The sequence below is a fragment of the Diadema antillarum genome, unplaced genomic scaffold, assembly GCF_040938485.1.
Source record: "Diadema antillarum isolate AM-2024a unplaced genomic scaffold, OU_Dant_1.0 scf00000122, whole genome shotgun sequence".
NCBI classification, from domain to species: Eukaryota; Metazoa; Echinodermata; class Echinoidea; order Diadematoida; family Diadematidae; genus Diadema; species Diadema antillarum.
In genome coordinates this window covers 249433-269533 of record NW_027271011.1, presented here as the reverse complement: position 1 = coordinate 269533, position 20101 = coordinate 249433, and the positions used below count along the sequence as shown (strand labels likewise).

The window sequence follows — 20101 nt, the reverse complement described above, 5'->3', positions numbered from 1 at the left end:
TCAGCTTTCCATTACTCAAGACCTTTCACATAACTGGCTCACACTGAGTAAACAGATAAAAAGTAGCATTTAATGAAATTTGAATTAGCTCATAGGCAATCTAGTTCTGTAAAGATTTAAACCAGTTTGGGATAAAAGAGAACAAAATAAAAATAAAAATGGCCCATTGTTTGACAGGTAATATGACTTGGACCCCCAAACTGGGTGGCCCTCTTTTTGTTTGATTTACAATCACTAAATACAGAGCTTTAGCTTTGAATTGGACTTGAAAGTTTCTCTTTGAAAAGAGTTATTCCACATTTTCAGAGCTTTTCCAAGTCTGGTGAAAGTTTGAAGAACCCACAGTCCTGACTTCTCACCACAAGTAGAGGTGCGTTCAGTCTCAAATACTAACGCCTTAAAGAGAGTGTGCAGTCTCTTCTTGTGAAGCCCTTCTGGCACTTTTGAGTCTGTACGCATCGAGAGAAAAATCGAGGCCTTGCTATTCATCCAGAGCTCTATGGATATCGTTCTGCAGGCTGTGGAGACCAGTCTTGAACCGGTCTGGAATTCTCTTGTCTGTCCGTGCAGCTTCCGCTCCGAGGAGCGCCCCCAGAGCAGCACCCCGATGACAGTTCTCACCTGCAAAAGTATGGACAGATGGATACACAGGTTTTAATACATCATATAATTATGTGACCCTGAATCACAAAACCAACAAAAAAACAAAAACAAAACAAAGTCACCAGACATGGACAGATTCCAAAAGAGCAGGTTTTAAGCTTTAAAATGATGCATAACTCAATTCAAATGGACTCTTCTAACCTATCTAAATATATGAAAGGAAGCACACACTCTGGAAAAGTGTAAACTGAGAAAAGAGGCTCCAAAGTATAGGGTCTATTCAAGTGCTTAATCTTACCAAGCTGTGCTAGCTGAGCAATGAATGGGACAAAAAACAGGATGTAAAGCTCTGTAGCAACCACAATTCAGGGATTATCAGACTAAGCTGATCCTTCTTTTTTTTTTTTGCACTCATTAAGCACATTATACATGTATTCATGATTGATGCCAACTTTAAACGCAGTGGTACAATATCCTTTCAAAAGTTATCAGTTGCAAATGAGGAGCATGTAAAAGGTTTTAAGAAATGAAAAAAGGCCTTGAAGACATATGTAAATTGTAATCACACTATTCAACAAAAAAGTGTTCATGAAAAATGGGAAAAAACACCTTTTCCAATTCGCTTCAAGATCCCAAACTTTGCTCTTTCAGAAATTATAAAAAACTGAAGATCGAATAGATTTACCCCACTTCTCTTTAATATCTTGATTCCTCATGTAAAATTAGGGCAAGCAAGTTCTTGTTGGTTTTGTGATCCATGATCACAATTTTATCTATCAAAAAAGCTACTGTCTAGATGACCACCCGACTATAATCACCATGTCTAGTGTTTACCTAGAGTAGTCATTAATGTACAGATTTGGCAGGATGTAAAAATATTCACTACTCATTCACTATACTTCTGAATTTTTTGCAAGAGAATATATGCTTTGAATGCTTTTATACATTGTTACACTTTATTCAATACAATAAAAAGGTGTATGCTCATTCATGCAGCAGTTTAGACTATATATTCAAGCCAAATACATAGATAGTCCATGCTAACTTCTTAACCTTTTCCTTTAATAGGCCTTAGTGGTATCAAAGGCAATTTGGCTTATACTGTATATGTTGGGCACATAACATGATACAGTACATTCAAATCTATTTTCTCTAAATGATCCATGCCAGTGCTCTACTGATTTCATGAAACAAATTTCAACACACTATTGTATAAATTCCGGTGCCAGGTAAAAATGGCAGGGGTAACTAGAAATGTCGCTACAGCGACTGTTTATACCCCCACCAAACAACATTTCATATAAGCTTTGGTCAAAACAACATTTCATAAGCTTTGGTCAAAAAACTGAGGAAGTAGTTAAATCCGCAAGATCTTTCCTTGATCTTCTGCCATTAATATGCCGTTACCATGGCAACGTACTTTCGGGTACTGTCGAAAAATACGTCTTGCACATCTACAACCAAAGGCACACATCTGTACCAAGTTTCATGGAAATTGGGAAAAACTGAGGAAGTAGTTTGCAACACAAAATTTTCCATCATTTTGGCTCATAATATGTGAGCTGTTACCATGGCAACATACTTTTTGTCACTGTCAAGAAATGTGTCATGCTGACCTATATCCTAAGACAAACAATCAATATGAATTCCATGAGAATTGGAAGAACACTGATGAAGCAGTTTTGCCATGAAGCATTTTGCCCTATATTTTACCAATAACATGCCATTACCATGGCAACGCACTTTTTGCCACTGCGGAAATATGTGTCTTGCACATTAACATATTCAGATGAACATCTGTACCTAATTTCATAAAAATTGATCAAAAACTGTGGGAGGAGTTCGCGACGCAAGATTTGTACCCATTTTTGCCCATAATATGCCGTTACCATGGCAACGTACTTTTGGGTACTGTCAAAAAATACGTCTTGCACATCTACAACCCAAGGCACACATCTGTGCCAAGTTTTATGGGAATCGGTTGAAAACTGAGGAAGTAGTTCGCGACGCAAGATTTGCAACGGACCGACCGCCCGACCGCCCGACCGCCCGCTGATTCCTATATACCCCCTTCAAACTTCGTTTGGCGGGGGTATAAAAATGGCAGAGGTAAAAATGGCAGAGGTAAAAATGGCAGAGGTAAAAATGGCAGGGGTAAAAATGGCAGAGGTAAAAATGGCAGAGGTAAAAATGGCAGAGGTAAAAATGGCAGAGGTAAAAATGGCAGGGGTAAAAATGGCAGGGGTAAAAATGGCAGAGGTAAAAATGGCAGAGGTAAAAATGGCAGGGGTAAAAATGGCAGGGGTAAAAATGGCAGGGGTAAAAATGGCAGAGGTATAAATGGCAGAGGTAAAAATGGCAGAGGTTAAAAAGGGCAGAGATAAAAATGGCAGAGGTAATAATGGCAGGGGTAAAAATGGCAGGGGTAAAAATGGCAGAGGTAAAAATGGCAGAGGTAAAAATGGCAGAGGTAATAATATCAGCGGCAGAGGTAAAAATGGCAGAGGTAATAATATCAGCGGTAAAAATGGCAGAGGTAAAAATGGCAGAGGTAATAATGGCAGAGGTAATAATGTCAGAGGTAAAAATGTCAGAGGTAAAAATGTCAGAGGTAAAAATGGCAGAGGAAAAAATGGCAGAGGTAAGAATGTCAGAGGTAAAAATGTCAGAGGTAAAATGTCAGAATTAATGAGAGTGATTTCGTCAGAGATAAACGTATGAAGAGGTTTTGATTGATAACCTAGCCAGAGCAAACTGTATCGAATTATCAAATTCCAACTGCAGGTTTGAAGAATATTTATTGAATTATATTTTAAAAATATTAGAGCACTCTCATTATTCTGAGTTTGTTTCAAGTGCAGTGACGTAATCTGTCCGTTCAGAGGAATAATAAATCAGCTAAGAGCCTAGTAGGCCTATGGGAAAATTTTATTATTATTATTATTATTATTATTATTATTATTATTATTATTATTATTATTATTATTATCATTGTTATTATTATTATTATTATTATTATTATCTTTATTACTATTATCTATCATTATAAGGGGGTTCCAACAATGCTGCAAAACCCTTAAACAGTATAATCCTATGTTGTTTCGCCCAATGAAGTTATCACACACACACACACACACACACACACTCACGAACCCACTTTTGCTATAAACATATACTTCTATACGCAGATATATCACTCTCACATACACACTCTTACACAAACGAATTCCGCTCACGTCCAGGCTAGTATATTGTCATTATTTTTCATTTTTTGAACTGTTTAGTGTCAAGAAGTAAAGGAGACATCTTCAGTAGTCGAAGCAAACCGCTAATTTTTCACCTGTTCTATGTTACTTTCTCACATTCAGGTTTCGTAGGAGGCTATTTATTTCACAAGGCCTGATCACGACATAATGTAGAAATAAAAATACAAAATGCAAAAAACAAACTATTACAGCAGATGTATCGGCAGACATAAGTAAGCTCTTGCAAAATATTTTATAACATTGTTCGAGTATCACATGGCGCAAAAACAAATATCTCGAAGTTTAATGAACACTTTGTGGTCACTTGACAAACTTATGCTTATTAAAACTGGAGACGAACTTTAGCAATGAACTGTTCAAGTGAGAGTAAAAACCGATAGTTTGCCATGGGATTTTTTCTGTCATTGTCGAACGAATCCGCAGGCGAAAAAATTTAAATGTTTGATGCCTTTCAAACTTAGCTGTTACTCCCGAAGTCAGATTCCATTATGTTTAACGTAGTAAATCTATCAACATGGTGTGTTGCTAAAGATTGGTAGACTCAGCCACCGAAAATGACGTTGTTCTCTCGTTATACAACAACAGTAAGAAAATCCAATCCAATCCCGTCAAGGTATAATGAAATCACCGCCTCGATGACTACCATAATGATCGCGATTTAATTTACACAGGGATCGCTGAAGCTCCGCAAAACTCTCTTCGTCATTTTCATGAGGCCTGTAGTACGCAGCCATATGAAGAGTCTTAGACCCCGCCATATTTAATTTACACAAGATAATTTCACAACCCTTTTTTTTTTAATGTTCTATGGAAGAACATGATCAATAGTGGAAATGAGCTGCATGCTTGACGGAGGTCTGCGCTCTGAGAGTGCTTTTCTAGTTTGTTAGTTACCTCCGCCAAGGGAGGAGGTTATGTTTTCGTTACCGTTGGTTTGTTCGTTCGTTAGTTAGTTAGTTCGTCCGTGTGCAAAATAAGTCAAAAAGTAGTTAACGGTTTGAGATGAAACTTGCAGGAAAGGTTGAGAATGGCACAAGTAACAAACGATTAAATTTTTGTGGTGATCCGAGAATTTCAAACCTTTACGCGTGTTTTTTTCGTATACCTTTTTTTTTCCCGTTTTAATGTTTATAATAACGTATACATCGTTTACGTCACGATTTATGCACTCTCATCTCATAGCCCCAAGAAAATGTTTCGGATAAACCAGAAAGAGGTCAGGTGAGGCGATATGCATTCTACCTGTTTAAGTGAGAAAAACGAGGGGAATATTTTGTACATGTACGTAAGCCCTACTGGTCGTGAAGGATTGCAGTTTTCATTCTGGCAATTTTTGTACATGCTCCATTTGCAATAGTTTAGAGACGTTGGCGGCTGGGTGGGAGGTTTGGTCCTTTCCATTAAAACGCAGCGGGTATCCGGGAGAAAAAAAAAATGCAGCAAAGTAAAATAGGGGAGACCAGGAAAAAATGGGCCATTTTTACCTCTGCCATTTTTATCTCTGCCATTTTTACCTCTGCCATTTTTACCTCTGCCATTTTCACCCCTGCCATTTTTACCTCTGCCATTTTTACCTCTGCCATTTTTACCCCTGCCATTTTTACCTCTGCCATTTTTACCTCTGCCATTTTTACCCCTGCCATTTTTACCTCTGCCATTTTTACCCCTGCCATTTTTACCTCTGCCATTTTTACCCCTGCCATTTTTACCTCTGCCATTTTTACCCCTGCCATTTTTACCTCTGCCATTTTTACACCGAACCATAAATTCCATATGTTTAGCAAGTCTTATTTTCATGAATCAGGACTTCCAGGCAATTCTGAGTGGTTAATCAAATTTGCGATTGTGGGGTACAATGGTTAACAGAGCGTATGCTTGCACATTGCATTCATGACGAGATCATAGTTCATATTTTTGGCTTGTTAAAGGGGATGGCTAGTAACTGATCAGTGGGAATCAGTGGGAATGCTGGAAAATGATTCATTTAAGAGATTCATTTAAGAGTACATTATATATCTATTGTTGTGTGAAAATTATTTGCTTCAGAATGGTCTCATATTCAAGTAATGTGCAGTTTAATAATTCAAGGTTAGCATGCCAGTACAGTGACGGGGCACTCGTTAACCGGAAACTGCACATTACTTGAATATGAGACCATTCTGGAGCGAATACTTTTCACACAACAATAGATATACAATAATGTACTCTTAAATGAATCCCAAAAGGATTGGAACAATCATCCCTCAGCATTCCCACTGATCTGTCACTAGCCATCCCCTTTAAATTCAAGAATAATGATACCCACCTTGCAAAATTCATGAATTTTCTTTGCTCAGTTGTCATTAAGAATACATTTTTTTCCCCTATCAGTTTCCATTTGTTTGTATTCAAAACAAATAAATCACGGAATGTATGTCACAAATAGTAGTCATAAGGTACATGCATGCAAGTTTTTCTATGCAGGAGCCCAGGGTGTCTGGTCAATATACTGACCTCCACAATTTGTATTGGTGAGCACACCGCCTTCAAAGTCATCGTGGAACTCATGGGCTAGGAAGAAGAGAGAGGTCATGGCTCCTTGGATGTAGCATGCCAGACCCATTTGACCCACGGCACTCTGGTATACTTCCAGGCGTCTTTCGGATCCTTTACTGTACCTGGAACGAAATTCAACACAAGAGGGCGCCATGTGCCTTTCACTGAACATGAAAATAGATTCACTGTGATGGCAATTGATAGCTGGGAAATCCTTTCAGTTAGATTATCTTTAAATTGTCTTCAACCATACACGTAGTGAGAGCAATCACAGTAAGACACTAAGAAAAAAGAATTCATTTTTTATTCTAAAGTACACTATCGATGCTAAAAAGCACAATACCTGAAAACATATATTGCAAATTTCATCTTGATATCATGTGGCTTTGTAACAAGACTGAAAAATCAGTGAAGTCGGAAAAAATTGGGGGGAAAATTTGGACTCATTAAAGTAGTTCAATCAATGTGTTGCCATTCATAAGAAGACAAATACATGTTGTGATACCATGTACATAAAGATAGAGCACTTTACATACTTCCTTTTTGAAGGAGGGGGAGTGATATTATCCACAATGCATGTCATTACAAAGTTATTCGACGGAAATTTTGAAAAATCTGATTTTGTGAATATGAAACTATTTTCTTGAAAAGGTTGAACAATATTCCTCACACTGGGTAGTCTGAAGATATGTCCCACTATCTGCATTTTAATGAATCTGCATACTGCTAGGGGTAAAGAGAATCTTTACGGGAGAATTATCAAAGCTCGTTACCCCAAGTTCACTTACTGGGTTGCCCTTCTGGAGAACTCCTGCACCATCCTCCATGTCCGAGCATTTCCCACAGGTGGTGTCTTCAGGGCTTCCTCAGCCTTCTCCCGGAGACTGGCCCCGTTCAGCACAGCATGGAGGGTACGGGCGTACACATCCACAAATGGGTCTAGGTTGACGGAGCCGTGGGTCATGCGCACCAGCTTTACAGCTTGCTGTATGGCATACAAATTAATATGTACCTTATCTGATAACAGTCAACTCACTTTGCCACTGGAAAGGATTCCAGTTCTCTTTGCCAATGATAAGATGGCACAATTAGCACAAAAAGCATCAAGTCATCATATCCAATGCAACTGAAAAGGGGGTAGTTTAACCCTAACTAAGCCGGGCTATTTAGGTAGATCAGAGAGTCGGGGGAGGGGCCTCCCAGGCCCCCCCCCCCTCCAGATCTCGGCCGCTGACCGCGCAATCGCGACAAAAATTGGCACACACATTGCCTGTGACGTAATCTAAAGTACCACGAAGTTAGATTTCAAATAAAGTTATCATTTATGCTAAATGATGCTAATTTATGCATAATGATGCATGAAATCAAGACAATTTGGTATTTATAAATCACTAAATAAAGCTCAAAATAAAGCTCTGAACTATTTTATTGTTTTTTTTAACTTCTTTTGTATTTCTTTGTTTTTTCAACTTTATGTTTTTCATTGTGTTTTCGATGAAATTTGTCCGCAACATTGTTCCGAACAAGAAAATATGTTATTAATTGATTTCAATCAATAAAACCCCCAAATAATCATGCTTTTATGAAATTTGCCTGTAAGCACAGTTTGCATTGAAATTGTACACGAATTCACATTTTTGAGAAATTTTTGGTCTGACATGCACGTACCTAATATGCACAACTTCAGAACCGCGCATTTGGGCATTGCATATTTTGTGTCAAAAGATGCGGGAGACTCGAAAGAAAAAAGTCATGAAACGTCGCAGCGATAGCTTTTCGCGGTAGCGATACATCGCGCAGAACGTCGGGGGGGGGGGGGGGGGGGCCCTCGGAGGCCCCCCCTCCCCCGGCCTAGTTAGGGTTTAATTACATGATATGTGACACAGCAACGAGTGAACAAGTAGGATTTATATTCTTCTTTTGTAATGAGAAAGTTCATAAGAGGTAGAGATATTCAGCAAGGTTGTAAAAGCACATATTTTGTCATCCCAGATAACAGTCACAGTTTCTCTCAACTGACAGTATATTATATCTACCCTGGTAGATGATGTTTTTGGTTTAAGACCAGTAACCAACCTTTTTCCCTCACCCTCTTAATAAGAAACAAAACAAAACTTCCTTTCCTCATTGCATTTTTGGTACTTTGCATAAGAACTTATAACGAACAGGATATAATAATTTTTTTTCTTCTTGAATCCATGTCAAAAAAGGTACTTTAGTGACTATTTGTACGTAAGCAGCCGGCATTAATACCTCATTTTGCTGGCATGTGAAGCTGAGACCGACATTGCTGATCTGGACAAATTCCCGTAACTTTCTAATCTTTTTTTAGCCCAAAGTTTAAGAAATGAAGGATTTCACTGCTCTGTATACAGTTGAACCTCTCTTATCCGGCCTCCCTTTATCTGGATCTCTCTATTATACGGACGCAATCTCGCCGTGATTTTTAAAAAAAATAATTACGGGAGGAAAGGGGGATTCCCAACTCCTTGAGAACTCCTACACAAACACACACGAATACATATTACTTCCAACATGATTAACATACATTACATCAAATTTCCTTCCAAATTGCTTACCTTCAGATATTTTAACATCCCAAAACATCCCCAAATGTAACAATGAAAAGGTTGCAGTATACACATTACTACATGTGGTACTACAATGGGCTACATCAGTACATGTGTACAAATGTATATGTACATGTATAAAGCATTGAGTCTCCCGTATCCGGCCAAATCCCTTATCCGGATTAGCCCCGGTCCCGACTTGTCCGGATACAAGAGCTTCAACTGTATCTAATTTGATAATGCAAGCACATAATATAACTCACCTTGAGCACAGACTGAATTGTCACTAGGGGACTCCCATGCCCACACTCAACTTTTCTTGCAGTTGTTTTATTCATTTTTGGTTTGTTGCTTTGTGTTTGGTAAGTTTGTTTGTTTGCTTATTTGTTTATTTTACCCTTGCAGCTGTGTCTTCTGATTTGTCAGCATAGTGCAGAACAATCGGGATGGGTTGAACTAAGGCCCCGACGCTGTCAATGTTGTGATCGAGGTGACTGGTCTCCAACAGTGCTTGCCGCTCCTCGATGAATTTCATGACCATTTCCGTCTTGGTTGGCCTGCCCTTCACATCCCAATCCCTAAGTGAAATTTGAAGACAAGAGTGTTCAATGCTTCCCATCCCTTGATGGAACATGCAATTTACACCATCATATATTATGTCTTCCTTTTTTTTCAAATTTCTTGGGGCAGGAGCTATTAGCAAATTTTGAAACACACAAACATGTCAACTGTGATCCCTACATGAATGTGACATGCATTCATACATTGCTCTACTCCAAAATCACTGATTTTACCAATCGCAAATTTCCGGAAGTGTCAATTCAAGAAAAATTACACTCGCGAAATATATGGCATATACCGGTATATGGTATTTCTCATTTGCACTTGCAGTTGATTTATATGTTTGTTTCTCTTGTTAATTGTAAAGCACACAGTAACAATAGGGTCATATAAGCACTATATACATTTTTCAAAACTATGATCATATTATCATTACTAAAAAAGAGATGATACCAATGCTAAAATCCCCCATGTGACAAGGCCTATTTCTTCCATTCTACTGTTTTGCTCAACCGTAATCATCTTCTACTCCTCTTCTCACAGTTCTCCATTTAACTGTCATCTTTCTTTAATCATTCTTAATTCCAATTCTCTCTTCCCTCCCCCTCTCTCTTTTTTTTTCTCCCCCCCATCTTTCTCTGAGCTTCCTTTTGAATACCAGATACTACAAAAATTGGATACTCAATGTACTTTTAGTTTGTGCCAACATGGGGGGGAAATGGTGAAAGATGAGAAATGTATTATATTCATAATATAAGGCCTTTAAACAGAATAATGTTAACCCGTTGAGGACGGACTGATTTTGCAAAACACACATTTCTCATAGACACTTGCCCGAGTATCCTCAGGACTCGTCCCAAACGGGTTAACAATGATCATAAGGTCACACAATCAGCTTCTAATAGTTGACTGGGATGTCACTTGGATTTCATTCTTTATCTTCTTTTCTTTTTCTTTAAGACTAAATTTGCATTACTGTACCCAGTGAGTATTCTGTGCATGTTGACTGGTACAGTGCACTCCCGTTACAACGAACACGGTTATAACAAAATTTCATTATAACGAAGTAAATCTTCTGGTCCCAAAATTATCACCATTAAAGTCTATGGTGCAAAATTCGCTTATAACGAACATGGTTATAGCGAAATTTCCGTTATAACGAAGTCTTTTCCGAGCGCCACAGACAAAGAAAACAAAAGAAATATGCTCCGTTATAACTAAATGCGAATTGCTTTCGAAAATACGTAGCGGAACAAGCATTTATAGCGTCTCTGCAGGGGTGAACGCTTCACACCACTGTGTGTTTGCTCTTTGTGTCACGCACAGTTTCTGAGGGGAACTTGTGTTTATTATTGTAATACAGTTATCCCATCACATTTCACTTAGCTTTCCAGTGTATGACGAGTATTCAGCAAACAGAATATGATATATATACGTGGTTTCCTTGTTTTCATTATATATTTTATTTGTTCGGTTATAACGAAATTTCGTTATAACAAAAGAAAACTGCCGGTCCCAAGCATTTCGTTATAACGGGAGTGCACTGTACTTATCTTTGGGCACCAGAGTAATTTGCAGATTTACACAGTATTTAATCTTAACAGAAGACTTGAATCATAAACATTACTTTAAAAAAAATACAAGTAAAATGGGGGTACCAAAACAATGGTATTAAAGATGCCAACCAATGAAATTTCATTCCTCAAAATCTAAAGAGCATAGACAATAGCAGTATACCTATTGAGGCAAAATATGCATTTGGTACTCTGCCAAGTGGCAGTAAATTGAACCTTGAAGTGCTAAGGGCTGAAGATGTGTAAAAGATATGTGACCCGCTACAACAAAAGGATCCTAAAGTCACTGACGGGCGAGCCGAGAAAATTGAGTTTGAAGTCAGATCGCTAAAATCTGTCAAAACGTTCGGATTTCTGTTTTAACATAATTTTGTAGTCTAATGTATCTTCTATCATCTGCCGAAATTTCGAAGCTAGATAATTGAAGGAAAGGCCTGAAAATAACATTTTTCTGGGCCATGCTTGGCTCGCCCGTCAGCGACTTTAGGATCCTTTTGTTGTAGCGGGTCACATATCATCTTTTTGAACATCCTTGAGGAAAGAGCCATGTGATCACCTTTGAAAGGATCACCAGTGTTTTTAAAGGTTTTTCTTCCAACTGCCAATACAAAAGCAGCATCACAGTCACATAGCCAAAACACCTACCAAGTGATCTGGAAGCACACGGGATGCTACATTTTATACCTTGTATCAAAACTGCACTAATTCTCTCAACTTGATTTCCTTCAAATTATCACTGAATTTTCCTTTTAATTCAACAAGCTCTATCAAAGAGAACTCTGTCTTTGAACTTTAGTATTTGTCAAACTTGTTTTCCTCTTTGGAATAGCCTTAAAGGACAAGTTCACCTTCATAAACATAAGGATTGAGAGAATGCGGCAATATTAGTAGAACACATCAGTGAAAGTTTGAGGAAAATTGGACAATCGATGCAAAAGTTATGCATTTTTAAAATTTTTGTGTTGGAACCGCTGGATGAGGAGACTACTACAGCTTGTGAGTCATATGCGTACAACAGTATAAAGAAAATGTAAAGAAAATTCAACATATTTTCACTTTTTTCGCATATTGAAGGAGCACTTGACCTGCCTCTTTCTAAAGGCAGGGGGAATAATATTACCCCTAACATATGTCGGTAACGAGTCAAGGGAATGTGTACTTTTTTTCAAGAGATGACATTTTGTGAAATTCTCTTTATATTTTCCTTATATTGTTGTACGCATGTGACATCTAAGTTATTCATACACTGCAGTAGTCTTCTCATCCAGCGGTTACTGCACAAAAACTTCAAAAATTCATAACTTTTGAACGGATTGTCTGATTTTCCTCAAACTTTCAATGATGTGTTCTACTAATATTGCTACATTCTCTCAATCCTTATGTTTATGAAGGTGAACTTGTCCTTTAAGAAAGATCAAATGTGTTTTTCACACATATTTATACATACAATGGCAAAGAAATGTGACCTAACTCACAAATTCCCACACTTGTGCCTGCTAATCAATTCACACAAAACTTTCTTACAAATTACAGAACGTACCTGAAAAACTCTCGATGCCACGACTCGGCGTATGTGTCGTTGTGAGTTCCTGGCGTCGTCATGAACTGGACGTAGTCTGTCATGACTGCTGCCAATACATCCTCCTCTGAAGCGGGCTCGGAGTCTAATCTTGAGGCTTGAATTGCTGCCCTGGCTGCACAGTGAAGGTTGAGGGTGTTGTCCCCAGCTGACATGCCTGTAGAGAATGAAAGAAAGCACATGCATTCAAACAAGAAAAATTGCCAGCATATCCACATTCTGTCTCATTGGTAATTGAGTAACCCACTCTGCTTCCATTGCCTTACAACCTGTTCCAATTTTCACTAGCTGTAGCCTCAATCACAGTAGATAGGAAGACAAAGTATTTGCATTAATATGACAGGTGACAGAGTTCATACTGAATTGGCAACTTTATTGGTTTGGTTATAAAAATCATATCAACACCACTGAAATTATTTTCTTTGCAAGTTACATTTACTCAACTCCTTTTAATCTTCTCTTTTGTTTTATGACATTCATTTCAGGAACATTTATTAGTCAGTGAAGTCATAATATGACTCGTACATTCTAAACCAATTCTGTGTGGCATTGTAACCTGGAAAACTTCCACTAATCACATTTCACTTATTCCCAAGGCATTAGAATTAAAATGGGTACAAAGCTTGCCGTGGTTCTGTTCACCTACCTTGATGGTAGTGAATCGATCGATCATTCTTCGTCCAGAACTTTAATTTATTGTGGAGTATCACATCACCAATGACAGACTTTTTCTTCCCGCTAAAAGTCGATCTTCCTGCGCCACCTGCCAAAGAGAAACACAAAAACAAAACAAAAAACAAACAAATGATTTATTCATTATAAGCAAACATTCACATTTTTTTTTCTTTCCCATATAATCATATAATCATATATAGTCATATAATCATTGCCTGTATGTATTATAAGGGTGATCTCTTACACCATATGGTAGCTCAATATTGATGTATATAATAAATGCAATTCCATTCAGAGAAAGAAGACAAACCTATAAAGCCCAATCCTCAGAGTGGCATATATATATGCTTGTTCATATCTTTCTACTCCTGACAAAATCTGCTAACTGCAAAAAAGATCGAGAAAGTTCTAAAAGGCCAGGCTCACATGGACAAGCTGAACAGAGAAACAAGCAACTGGAGTGCAACAAATATAAGGTCGAAACTGTCAAGTGAATTATGTTTTTACATGAATGAATGGAATATGATGTAGTGACCTAAAAGTGTGTGAGAGATACTCATGCTTAGCCTAAAAGTATTTTATTTTAAAATGTCCTCATAATCTTGATGTATCTAAAGATATCACCATTTCCCATTCTGAAGTCTGAGTTATAGAATAAACAAACAAACAAAAAGATACACAGCTATTGAGCAACATGTTCATTATGATTGACTTTGAATTGGAACATATTGTTAAGCTAAAGGCAAAACTAATCCAAGTTGTGTTTTCTTTCAACACATAACAATAATAACAACTTCCTAGTTCCTATAAAGCAAGCTACTGTAAACATAAATAAAACCAGACAGTTTTATGTGCATGGATATCTAACAAATTTTGTAAGGTGCCAAGATTTGCAGAAGTACAATGCACACAATTTGTTTTCCCAACACAATGCATTTAATGCTTGTGGCAATTCAAAAAAGTTTCTTGAAGCAAAAAAAAAAAAAAAAAAAAAGGCTGTCTACTCCCATTTGCAAATAGTTTCAATTCGCAAATAGTTTCATGCCACGAACATTTCTGGTTGTACAGTTTATTGATAGAATTACTGACAAAAAATAGTCAGAACTTCTCTCCTCATCATCTTTTCAACTACTACCAGTTACAGGGTTGATCCAGGAATTCTGTAAAGAGGAGGTGCCTTTACAAAATTAAAGGGGGCGCACATGCTCCACCAATTTTTTTCTTTTTATTTCTTTTGTTTTAACCAAAAAAAATAGGGGGTGCGCCCCCAATGTGCCCCAGCCTGGATCCGCCACTTGGTATTTACAAACCTGTGGCTGAAATGGTGAGGATGCTGCTTGGGTGTCTCTTGCGAGGTGCCACGTAGCCTGTCAGCCACCCATCGAAGTCTCGCTGGATGTCATCCGTGTTGTAGTACCAGTGGACCGGCATGGAGAGGGCATCGGCCACAAACATACCCCAGAAGGCTTCTTGGCAGGTCTTGCTACGTAGAGACATGTCTGGCAATCTGGACATTGCATGTGAGCAAGAATCAAAATGAAAAAAAAAATCAGTGAACTCTCAATGCAATCATACATGCTGCATCTCTATGATAGCAAAGGGGTTAAACAATAATAAATGCCATAATGATTGGTGACTACTGAAAAACCAGTATCATTTGTGGCATGAAACTTTTAGCAAATTGGAGCTAATGGCCTTTTTCACAGCATGAAATTTTGTGAACAAGCATTCAATGCATTGTGCCGACAAAAACTTTCATACATGCATTTTACTTTAGCGAAACTTGGCTCAGGCTTGTAAATTTGTGAAAGTTTCATGCACATGAAAATTTCTGGTTTTACTGTGTTTCTGGATCTCAATGTCTGTAGAGTTACTTTATATCACAAACGTTTAGTCAGCTCATTTGCAAACTATTTGTCATTTCTTTACTAGTACAACTGCCCATCACCTGGACACTCATCCTGGCCAACAAAATATGTGACCCGCTACAACAAAAGGATCCGAAAGTCGGGGAGGACAATTTTCTGAAAATGGCATGACATAATTTCCTTACTCTTCTACTTTAATTTCACATACAACACAACTCATAAAAGTACTCGGTTGCGGAGATATCGATGATTTTATTAGCGCATGTCAGTGGTTGAGGAAATCAGAGTTTCGAGTAAAACGCCTTCAAAGTTTTCCTTCCGACGCTATCATGATCAAGGGGAGGCGAGACAGTTTTCACACAGTTGACAATAGAAGGTAGGCTCCTAGCGACCTCCGCGATGTTCATTCAAGCTTAGCGCCAGCGATCTACACACGACCAATCAGTAATCAGGATGCCACGCACTGACCAATAAGATCACTCCCTCGTTGCGAGGGGCAGAGTCTAGCTGCGGCGCTAAATCCAAATCTTCGTACACGTTTCTGTTACGTTGAAAGTTGGAAAATCAAGGTCCAGAAAAACGCTGATTCCTTGCCTTTTCTTTGATCATTTAGCTTTGAAATTTCGGCAGATGATAAACAAAACATTAGAATACAAAATTATGCCAAAAACAGAAATCCGATTGTTTTAACCAATTTTGATGATGTGACTTCAAACTCGTTTTTCTCAGCTCAGCCGTTAGCGACTTTAGGATCCTTTGTTGTAGCGGGTCACATATGATATGCACAATTACACTAGTAGTTGAAAAAATGACTGACAACATTAAATCTACACACCCCTCAGTATCTTAAATCCTGGTTATATCAATGTCAATTCTAGTGCTCAGGGACAAATTGGCTGTAAACAAAATCAACATGCCTAAAAATACTAGTCAGAAGCCGAGTGCTCAACCATGAATTATGAAATTTGAGCATTTACTGGTACAATTCTAGGTACCGGTACAGAACATATTCACTCAAAACTGGTGGCAGGGCACAGACCTGTTCGACTGTTGACTGGATGACAATTTCTGAGGATGTTCAGTGGGTGTGGGATAGGACAGATAAGAAGCCAGTCCTATCACAGACACGGCAACAGTGAGCAAAAGTCCACCAAAGTTTCGCCTGCCAAGACTCATCTGTATGAGCACACAGAACACAAGAGTTGTCACTTCTCCGTACTGGATGCAGTAGATCTACTTCTCATTCAAACACTATTTTCATGGTGAGACACTCCCATAGTACCAAATTACTCAACCACACCAAATCTCTTACCTAGATTCCTACTTTAACCCATTGAGGAGAGTTTGATTTTGCTACAGCATGCATTTCCCGCATATAGACCCCTGCCCGAGTATATTCAGGACTCATCTCCTAAACAGGTTAATTTGTTAATGCAAAATTCAACTAGAAAAGTTAAGAAAAAAAAAGAGAAAAGAAAATCTACCCTTTTTGAGCATTAGAAATTGATTTGGAAAAAAAAATCCATACATGTGCACTACATAATTTGAATACATGAGAGATTTGAACACTTTCATTTTTCTTTTTTTTTAAACCATGGTTACTGACTAGTCAGTACATTACTTACTACTGTACTACTTCTAGAGTATAAAAAAGAAAAAAAATAATTGTATAGTAATTTTTTCAGAGATAATCTCGATTTAAAATGTATTGTTTTTACATGTTTTAATGGGCGCTCTGCATCGGTTGATTAAAACTCGATTTTTGAAAAAAAAAAACAGATAGGATTTTTTCTTCTTTTCATCATGGATAGTGGACATGTGTGTGTAACAAAAAATCACCGTACAAAGTTGCGACAAGTTATACGTCAGATGTGAGATGAATAGAAGTGAATAGGGGGGCCTCATGAGGCATTCCCCCCGGGCCTCATGAGGCATGGGGGCGGTCCTCATGAGGCGGGGCAGTCCTCGTACGCGGGAGCGGTCCTCATGAGCGGGTTTCCCGGACTGAATTAGGAAGAAAACATGTTACGATGAAAAAAAAAAAGTAAATTTAAATATTCGAAGCAAAGAAGTGCCATCGAATAAACTACCACTTACTGACTGTGTGAGAAATAAAATATAATACTCTGGGCTGGCAAGCTTCTGGAACAGGTCGATAACTCGATTACTGTACCAGTATGCAACCACTACCGCTGCACTGCACTGTCACAATCTTACCACCGCACGTAAAGCACCGACGCACAGCGGGCCAGAGAGATATCAAAGTGCGCCAAAAGTCACTTTGGGCACTTGGGATTTTTTAATTTTTGACATGCGCTCTTGAGAGGCAATACTTTGAAGAATACTGTATACGCTATAATTTTCGCGTACATAAATTTTCGCGAATTGCCGCTGTCACACATTTTCGCGAGTGGTTAAATTCGCGATTGGGGGACCAGAGAAAATATGAAGTGGCAAAGAAAGTGTGAATTTTCAACTTACTAGCAAATAAGAATGATACTAGTTATATACTGCATGAAAAAAAACTTACCAAACTCTGCAAACTAGTAAGTTAGAATTCAACATTTTTGAAGTGGTTAAGTCCATCGCGCTAGATTTCTGACGAGTGGTCCCCTTGCGATAATGGATTGGCTCTCTGCAGTATTCGTAAGTAGACGTGGACGAGCGTAAACAAGCTTAGCCAGTATGGTCTGTTCGGTAAGCCGTGACATGGTATACTAGTACTGAAATGTTCGTATCATCAAAGCAAGGGATTCATTTTGGAAGGTAATATTTTCGCGTGTTGTTAATTTCGCGAATAGCTCCCGACTCGCGAAATTCGCGAAAATAAAACCCCCGCGAAATATATAGCGTATACAGTATATCATTAAAATATTTGAATCAGGTATGTACATTAAAGGGGTATATTTCCTACCTGAAGTAGCAAAACACAATATTTTAAGAGTTTCAAAGCAAATTGTAACCTCTTTAATAAATAAGTAATTTCAACATGTAGTTTTTGAGATATCAACCTGTAATTTCTCCCACATATTTCTCAGAGTTCATTTTACGTTATGAATGCCATAAGAATGCAAAGAAACTTAATGTTCATGAATATTTTACACTAAATATCCTGGAAAAGAGGCCAATTATTTGTCTTTTTAATATACCCTAATGAAAAGTTTAGATTGCCACTGATTTCCAACTAAATTCTATTACCACCACATTTCCTGATGTCTCAGCTTTAAGCTGATACCAGATTTGGCAGCCACCTTTTGCCACTTTTTGTGTTAGAGCCAATTTTCCGCGACACATTACGCCTATTTTGGACCTTGCAGCCGCTTATGAATGCTGTTATATCATACGGGGCCGCATGAGGGCGGCATTTTTATTTATTTATTTATTTTTTTCCTCGCACGTTAAAGGCACAGAAACATGAATAACACTGAATAAGAGGCAAACAGAGTTATAAAATACATGTATAGGGCTAGTCCGGCACCTAAAAGACCCCTCCTCCGAAGATAAAAGAGTACATAATTGCACATAGCCAATGCCATATAGCCATATTGTCCATAATAATTGTCATAGCCACTACTGTAAACATAGCTATTCCCACTGCGATACATATTGTATGGACACCTAAATACATGTACTTCGATCCTACTCTTGACATATGCAGATAGAACGTTATACACCAAAATACAGAGATTTTATTCTCATCGGCTACTCGTTGGAAGCAAAGTCTGTTGCTTTCCGGCCGCTCAGCAAAGTGTACATAGGATCGCAGTTTGTGAATTCGATTGCAGGTCAATGTCAGACATTGCTCGCGTAATCCTCATCGGACGATCTTGCCTCATCGGATAATGCCTGACATGTCTGACATTGACCTGATAGGCGACCAATACAAGTCGGATTCATCAGACTGTGATCCCATACACTTTGTGGGTTGTCAGAAGCAAAAAAAAAAAAACTTTGCTTCCGACGACTGATGAGAAAAAAAAAATCACTGTGGAACGTGGATGAATTTATAATTTCATATGATAGTGATTTCGATAAATTTTTCATTACAAAAAAAATCTTATTATTTTAGATTTTCCAAGTAAACTTTCATACACGGCAGACTCATTCTTAGCTGCTAAGTCATAACCTTTCATTTTCCTGATTACTGACTTCACAATTTATCTTTCCATTAAAATTAGACAAAATGGTTTTTGCGCTTGTATGAATTGATATGGCATAGGCCTAAGGTTATATATGAAGTAGAGAGATAAGAACTATATCGGAGATTGATTTTATATCGCGCATTTATGTCATGCTATAGAACAAATTCGAGTGAATAAATTCACCCAAACGTACAGCGTACATCATAAACTTATATTCTAACTAGTTTACACGGACAACAGTATCATTTTGCAGTACGTGTGTAATATGGAACTTTCAGCATAAATTCGATTCTTTTAACGAAACCCGAATATTTATACACTTTCTATGACATGTAAGCATCGTGCATCCAATGGTAGTATATAAGCAGTGTCAGTGAAGGTGAAAAGATAAATTAATCTTTAAAGAAAAAAAAATAACAGCCTAAGATTTGCATTGCTTTATTCGTCTTTACAGACAGATTTTTGGTAGCCAATGAAAAAACAGCATCACAGTGACGTCATATGAGTTTGAAATTATGTTCAATCAATTCTACGCCCCCAATTACCCTTAGACACCAAATTTGGGTAAAAAGAAACCACGGGATATCATTTTGGCGCACTTTGAGCTCATTCTGGCCCACTGTGCGACGCACTGTCGCAAACCCGCCACACAACACAGCGCAATTTTAGGTACACGGGACTATAGATAATAAAGTTACACAACTCTTGTCTCGTATAATCATGATGTT

The 20101-nt window shown here is 38.0% G+C and overlaps 1 protein-coding gene across 1 annotated transcript; it reads right to left on the bottom strand.

Annotated features, from left to right (window-relative positions):
* Positions 1-353: 353 nt before the first annotated feature.
* LOC139720104 (uncharacterized) lies at positions 354-16316 on the bottom strand. Its single transcript, XM_071631472.1, has 8 exons — positions 16271-16316; positions 14674-14870; positions 13335-13451; positions 12650-12845; positions 9372-9552; positions 7193-7389; positions 6363-6526; positions 354-621 (listed from the first exon to the last, which is right to left on the bottom strand). The coding sequence occupies exons 2-8, from the start codon at positions 14858-14860 to the stop codon at positions 482-484; spliced, it is 1182 nt and encodes a 393-aa protein (XP_071487573.1). The 5' UTR covers positions 14861-14870; positions 16271-16316; the 3' UTR covers positions 354-481.
* Between the last annotated feature and the right edge of the window lie 3785 nt (positions 16317-20101).